Source organism: Benincasa hispida, chromosome 9 (assembly GCF_009727055.1).
Source record: "Benincasa hispida cultivar B227 chromosome 9, ASM972705v1, whole genome shotgun sequence".
NCBI lineage: Eukaryota > Viridiplantae > Streptophyta > Magnoliopsida > Cucurbitales > Cucurbitaceae > Benincasa > Benincasa hispida.
The window spans coordinates 69,979,240-69,985,653 of NC_052357.1; the positions used below are offsets into that span (position 1 = coordinate 69,979,240).

At 32.5% G+C, this 6,414-nt stretch overlaps 1 protein-coding gene across 6 annotated transcripts; it reads right to left on the reverse strand.

The window, feature by feature from the left end:
- Window positions 1-753: 753 nt before the first annotated feature.
- Window positions 754-4,643, reverse strand: LOC120087327 (peptidyl-tRNA hydrolase 2, mitochondrial). Of its 6 annotated transcripts, none has more exons than XR_005484487.1 (9): window positions 4,447-4,643; window positions 4,145-4,345; window positions 3,407-3,467; window positions 3,228-3,264; window positions 3,034-3,111; window positions 2,772-2,844; window positions 2,368-2,565; window positions 1,565-1,604; window positions 754-1,181 (listed from the first exon to the last, which is right to left on the reverse strand). XR_005484487.1 is itself a non-coding variant. In XM_039044307.1 (8 exons), the coding sequence occupies exons 1-8, from the start codon at window positions 4,474-4,476 to the stop codon at window positions 1,132-1,134; spliced, it is 576 nt and encodes a 191-aa protein (XP_038900235.1). In that variant the 5' UTR covers window positions 4,477-4,633; the 3' UTR covers window positions 754-1,131. The 6 variants fall into 6 exon arrangements, 2 of the variants coding, with proteins under 2 accessions (XP_038900235.1, XP_038900236.1); XR_005484488.1 differs by having other exon boundaries at window positions 3,228-3,240; window positions 4,145-4,351; XR_005484486.1 differs by having other exon boundaries at window positions 4,145-4,351; window positions 4,447-4,639.
- Between the last annotated feature and the right edge of the window lie 1,771 nt (window positions 4,644-6,414).

Sequence of the window (6,414 nt, forward strand, 5' to 3'; positions counted from 1 at the left end):
ACTCAAAGATCTTAAGTGATTGTTTTCATGAGAGGAAACAAATATATTGTATTCTTTTAAGATTATATATAATATGAAATATGTACTCTTTTTCCTTCATTAGTTTTTTTTTTATCATTGGATTTTTCCTAGTAAGATTTTAACGAAGCGTATTTTATATATATGTAGGCAACTAAGAAGGAGTATTATAAATATTAGAAAAATAAATAAATACACATTACTTAGTGTCCTAAAAATCATGTGTAATACTTCATGTTGTCCATATGCCTTATAGTTTATTTATGTTTGGTGTCTATATAAGACTCCTACTTACCACTTGATCACACACCTTGGTAAGAAATCCACTTCAAATTTTCATAATTTTAGTTATTTTATTTTATTATTATATTATATTTTCTCTATATCCATTGTAATTCTCAATTTCACAACAAGAATAGTGTAAACTATCTCCATAATCATAACTCAACTGTTTATTTATTTCTCTTTTAAGTTTTAAGCCATTGGACTATATATATCGCAACTTTCTTATGTATACATGGCTTAAAATTATAACGTTTGTGTTGCATGTTTAAATTACATTTTTGAGTTGAAGACGGCTTTTTTTTTTTCTTTTTTTTCTTTTTTGAGTTGAAATCCCTTTTATTTCTGGCTTGAAGATAGAAACGAAGAAAAAAAAAGGAAAATTAATATTTTAAAACCTTTATTAGTTACTTTTTTTAAAAAAAAATACTAATAATAATAATAAAGTATTAGTTTGCTTAATAAATTATCAACTACCAATAAAATTAAACTACCACAGTTGCCAGTCATCCACCTACAGTGAGTCATACAAACGTTTTGAAAAGTTGTCCATAGACTCTAGTCACTTAAAACATTCTTCAACATCCAAGGTTACATCTTTTGAACATGTCAGCTCAAATGTTACTCCTACATCCCCAAACTACAAGCAGCTAACAGCAATAGCTAAGCAATGTTTCAGGCATAACAATACCAACGTACAGCATTTCTTCATTTCCAGCAGCTGTAACTTGTTCACCATGTGCACGAACCCCTCTCAAGAAGTTGAATGCTGGAGGATAAAAATGCCGACTCATCATTTACGTTTCAAATACATGTCCGGTTCCAACCCGGCTAGAGTAGGCGGAGTTTCCCAGTTACCGCATCAATGGCCTCCTTTGGCCCTATTTAAAAGAGAGATGGGGAAGATGTATATTGTTAAGAAGATGAATTAATAGTTAAATTTATGGTACTCGATCAACTTTAGTAAATTTTTGGGTTTAATAATAGTTTAACATGATAACAGAGCACGATATTGTGTGTTTTATACTCCTATAATGTCATTTTCTCTCTAATGAATATGGAAAATTCAATTACCGGGTCTTGTGCTATTTTCCAAGCTCACAATTACAGAGAAATGTTAAGAATATGAATTAATTATTAAATTTACCCTAACTCAAAACAAGCCAACATGGATTACGTGTTGTACATTACTACAAGAAAGACGCGATACAAGGAAAATCAACCAGGCAACCACGAATTCTATCATAGGATAAAGAAGCATTACCAGGTCCAATGGCAAGAACAGTCTTCGATCCAGCCGAAACCTGCACATCATTGAACTGATTTCAGGATGCCAGGTTCCGGAGAACTAAATGTACTTGGTGAAATGAATACAAACATGTTTCCTGAGGTGTCCAATTATAGGCACTTTGAAGCTCATCAAATTGCAATGAAGCACAGACTCGAATACATACACAGGATACATATACGATAAGATACGGCAATATGTCAATTTTTAAAAAACAAGAATACTGATACATTGAAGATACGTTCTTTTTTTTTTTCCTTTAAAAAAATCTAAGATATAGGTAAATTTAATATAAAGATACTAAATGTAATCCACTAAATCCATGAAAAATCATAAAATGTCTAGTTAATGACAATAATACATAATACAATACAAACACTCAAATACAATACAAAAAGCAACATTAGAGATATTGAAGTACAATAGTTAATAGTTACAATATAAAAGGGACTCAGATTGATCAAAGAAAAAGAAGAAGATTAGAGGGGGAAGTATGAAGATAAACAAATAACTTATTTATTGAATTGTTAAAGATATTCAAGTGGGTTATATCTTGCGGGAATTTACGAGGACTCGAACGTGAAGATGAAGATTAGGGTTTAGGCTTTTATTATTATGATTTCTTCTTTTAGTTTTGGATTTGCTTAGTTTTGGGTTGAAAAAGATTTGATGAATTGTTTATCTTTTTTCTTTTAAAAAAAAGTCAGTGTAAAAACACATACGTCAAATTGTGCATATCTGGGAAGCATCTGGAAGTATCGATATTTGATATTATTTACCTCACATGAAGCATATGTGCTCCATAGTCAAAATGATAGCATACAAATTTGGACTAGGAAAGATTCGCTCTTCAAAGAGCCAAGTGATTCTTTCCATCAACTACAAACCAAGGGTTTTGCAGCCATTATATACAATACTGAACGACCAATAGCTATTCTTTGCACTTTGGAGACCTCATAACCTTGACTTTCTGATATCTAACAGTCAGGAAAATATAATACCGGTGCAAGTCAGCATAACATGTGGAGAATCGTTTGACTATGCCAACATATAGACATTAATAATTCAACATGTCAAGCATTATTGTACCTGTTACCCAGTTAGTTACCCCACCATTTCTCATGCATTAATCAAAATGCTTCTAAAGTCATCCGAGTAGGTGAGTGCAGAACAAAGTTTGTACCTGTGTGCGTCCAGCATCAGCAACAACAAAAGTAGGAAGGCCAATGTTCTCAGCTGCATCCTTTAGTTTATTCCTGATTTAAGAAAATAAGTAAATTATTAACAACAAAAGTGTAACTTCAATGAACAACCCTCCCCCTGTGCTCTCTTCCCTCCTCCCAATCCTCAACACAACCATACAAAGCCTTTCCAATAGCCGAAGGGTTTCAGTTTCACATGTTTATTACATATTATATTTTTGGAAAAAGGAATCACCTGCTTACATTTCTTGCTGGTTCTTGCATGTTACAACTATTTTTGGCTGCCCACATAGCTCCCACTGTCTCAAAAGGTTTCGGTGGCTGCACTAGATATTTGAAATGAGCATAGATGCAGAAAAGAGAGAGGGATGAAGAATTAGTTGTGCAGATGCTCTGATCAAAGCAGATATTCGGAAATACTATAGTATAAGGAGTACCTTTGCATTAGTTCTGCATACAAGCCAGTAGCAGCATCTTCACAATTTGACAGAAAATCATGCAAAAATATTTAGCTTTGATGGAAAAAAGACATGAAGTGATAGACGGACCAGAGTAAGTAGAAACTAGAATCAAATGCACACTTAACAAGTATGAAATTCAGCATCTTAAATCTTACGAGCACATTGAGATGCAATTTTTCCAGAACCCATCTTCAGATCTTGCCTAACAACAAGGACCTTCAATTAAAAAGTAAGAGTGTCAGATGATTCTTGATAGCTAGACGCATTATGCAAGTTACATAGTGCAAGGACTCGAGGTGACTGTCAGTGTAGTTCCCATGCTTAAGGGAGGCACATAACCCATACAAATATACATATAACCAAGTTCGAAAAGTAAAGATAACTTGTCTAACTGCTGAATCATATTTCACCAGGCCCTTTTGATCCTCAGACTAATGGATTCCCTTTTTACATTCTGTCCTGATGGTGTAAGCACCGAACCGAGAACTCTGCCTAATGATTAGGCAAATACGCATGTTCACTTGAAAGTTGAAGGCTAACTTTGTTTACAATATTATTATACAACCACCTCAAATATGGCGTGGCCCAAAAATCTTCTATCTTACAAGCAATTCAAGCCTTAAAATCTGAGCAATAGAGAGCCATATTCATTGGCATTAAACAGAAAACCTCATCCCCATATCTAAGTATCTAACGATGTACTATTCCAAGCCCTTTTATCGTAGACAGTTTGAGTCTGAACTAAAATATTTTTGTTTCGTTCTTTCCTTTCATTCTAATTTAGTCATCATAATCCATTACAAACATGTAGAGAAATCATTTCCAACTCTACAGAATTCCAGACAAAGGTCACAACAAAACAGACTGCAAAATTGGTGAAGTCGAAAACTAACCAACTTGAGCTCTTGATCACCGTTGTTTGAAGGAGATAGCTGTTGGTACTTTGACGGCAGGAAATAACCCTTCTTAGCATTGCCTCTACTGGGTTTTGACAAATCCAAAAACAACCCAAGAATGAAACCAATTACGAGGCCTGGAATGAAGTTTTCGGGTCTGAAACTCACCGACAGCCATTCTTTTTCTGACTTCAGTTGCTGCTTCTAACAATACAGAACAAGAAAACGAAAAATTCATTAAAACATCAAACAAGAGGGGGCAAAGAGGGAGAAAGAAAGCAACCCAGGAAATTGAATACCTTTCTGGAAGAATTAGAAGAACCCAACATGAGCTTCTTAGAAAAGCAGAGAGTGGGAAAGAATTAGTGGGTAAAGCGCGGCTGTACTGTTTCAATACCAATCTTATCTCGTGGGTGTTTTTGCCTGAACTCGTGAAGCTCGACTGGCAAAAATGGGAGATTCAATTCAATCAGCACATCAGCAACTGAGGGGGGAAATGGTGAATCGGGCCAAAGGGCCATTTGGATATTGAAGGTCCAATACGGGTGCTGCAGTGTTTGGGCCACGGTCTCATTTTTAATGAAGAAAAATTTAAACAATCAACTTAATGATATTTAAAATTTCAACTATATTTCATAACTAGATTTTTATAGATTTTTTTGGTAAATTTAACTTTGTAGTATATTCTCCCTTATTTATTTTTGTAGTAATGTGTAATTAAAATATTAAACGAAATCAAAATGAATTTAATATTAATTATTTAGATAGCTTTTTATTTTTATTAATCATTAATTACAAAATGCATCATCATTAATGAGTATTTTCCATTTAATTATTTCTAATTCTATTCCTTAACAAATATGTTATATATCCCTAAACCTTATGAATATATTATGGTGGTTATGTTCTCAAAATTATTTACCTATAATGAAACGTTTTCAAACAAAGTATCTAACTTCATGAAAATTGTAACAATTATCATACTTTAAGGATGGATTTTGCAATTTGTCCTAACATTATTATTATATAATATGGTGCATATATTTACAACTAAATATACATGTATATATGTGACAAAGTGAAATATATATTTTAATATAAATAAATCTGATATATATAGAAAAAAAAAAAGGAAATATAGATGAAAACAAAGATCCGGTACTATAATTATGTATTAAATAATTATGTATTAAATGCAATCCACGAGATTTGGAGATTCACAATTTTAAGTCAATATTCAAAATTTGTATTATAAAAAAATTGTAAGACAAATTAGGAAATAAATAAAATCTTCTAAATTTATGGAAATTTTCTTTCGTGATGGGTTTTAAAAGTTTGGGGGGAAACTACATTAATGCACAGTATTTCCATTTTTTTTCTATATTTGTGTTTTTTCGATTTTTTCAAATAAAAATAGCTAGAAATTAATTGGTGTATTATGGACTTTTGGACTTGATGTTTATATAATATTGTAACATATTAAGTTATTCATGAAAAAATTGTGAATTTAAGTTATTATTGTAATTTGGCCTATATATAATTAGCCTATATAGACCTTTAAATTAAAGACTTCTTAAAAGTGAGTTTATATTACATTATTGTCTTCTCCACTCCATTTTTACATAAATAATTCAATGGATTAAAATTTTCACGAATATTGTGGTATATTTACCATTAAGACCTCATCCACTATTTCTATTGTTTAAAAAAAAAAAAAAAAAAGTTTTGCATATCTTCCCTATCCATGCATAGCTTGGGTTTGGTGTATCCATGCCCTCATTAATTCTTTTTAAAGAAATATTTTAAAAAGAAAAAAATGTTTGAATTCCCCATTTTTCTCATGTTTGAATTCCCCATTTTTCTCCCTTTCCTCAAATTTTCTATATCTTTCCCTTCTTTTTCCCATTCTCTTTTCCTTTTTCCTCCATTCATGGCTTCCTCAAATTATAGAATTGTCTCCCACTCCTCTAAAACTAAGAACTAAGAGTAGAAGAGGTTGCAAAACTAGTCAAAGCCAACAATAAACAAACGAAGTTGGGTCTGAGATTGCAAAGAACCACAAACATACGTCCACAATGTATATGGGTTGATCAACATTGAATTTTGGCTAGGGCGAAACTAGTACTAGTGGATAGCTCCTGATTTGAGGTTGGAGAGCTCAACGGATGACGAGGGATCTAGGGAAAGCACGATGAAGTCGAATCTGAGATTGCAAATGGATGAAGCTAAGATGGGTGTCCATGATGGATCTTGATCTAGTCACTGGA

What these genes read in the sequence shown, in the direction of transcription:
- LOC120087327 (XM_039044307.1), bottom strand. Translation starts at nt 4,476, where the DNA reads ATGTTGGGTTCTTCTAATTCTTCCAGAAAG. An exon ending in TGCAAGAACCAGCAAGAAAT is followed by an intron (nt 2,845 to 3,033) that starts GTAAGCAGGTGA and finishes TTCTTAAATCAG; the next exon opens with GAATAAACTAAAGGATGCAG. An exon ending in CTGATGCTGGACGCACACAG is followed by an intron (nt 1,605 to 2,771) that starts GTACAAACTTTG and finishes AATGATGTGCAG; the next exon opens with GTTTCGGCTGGATCGAAGAC.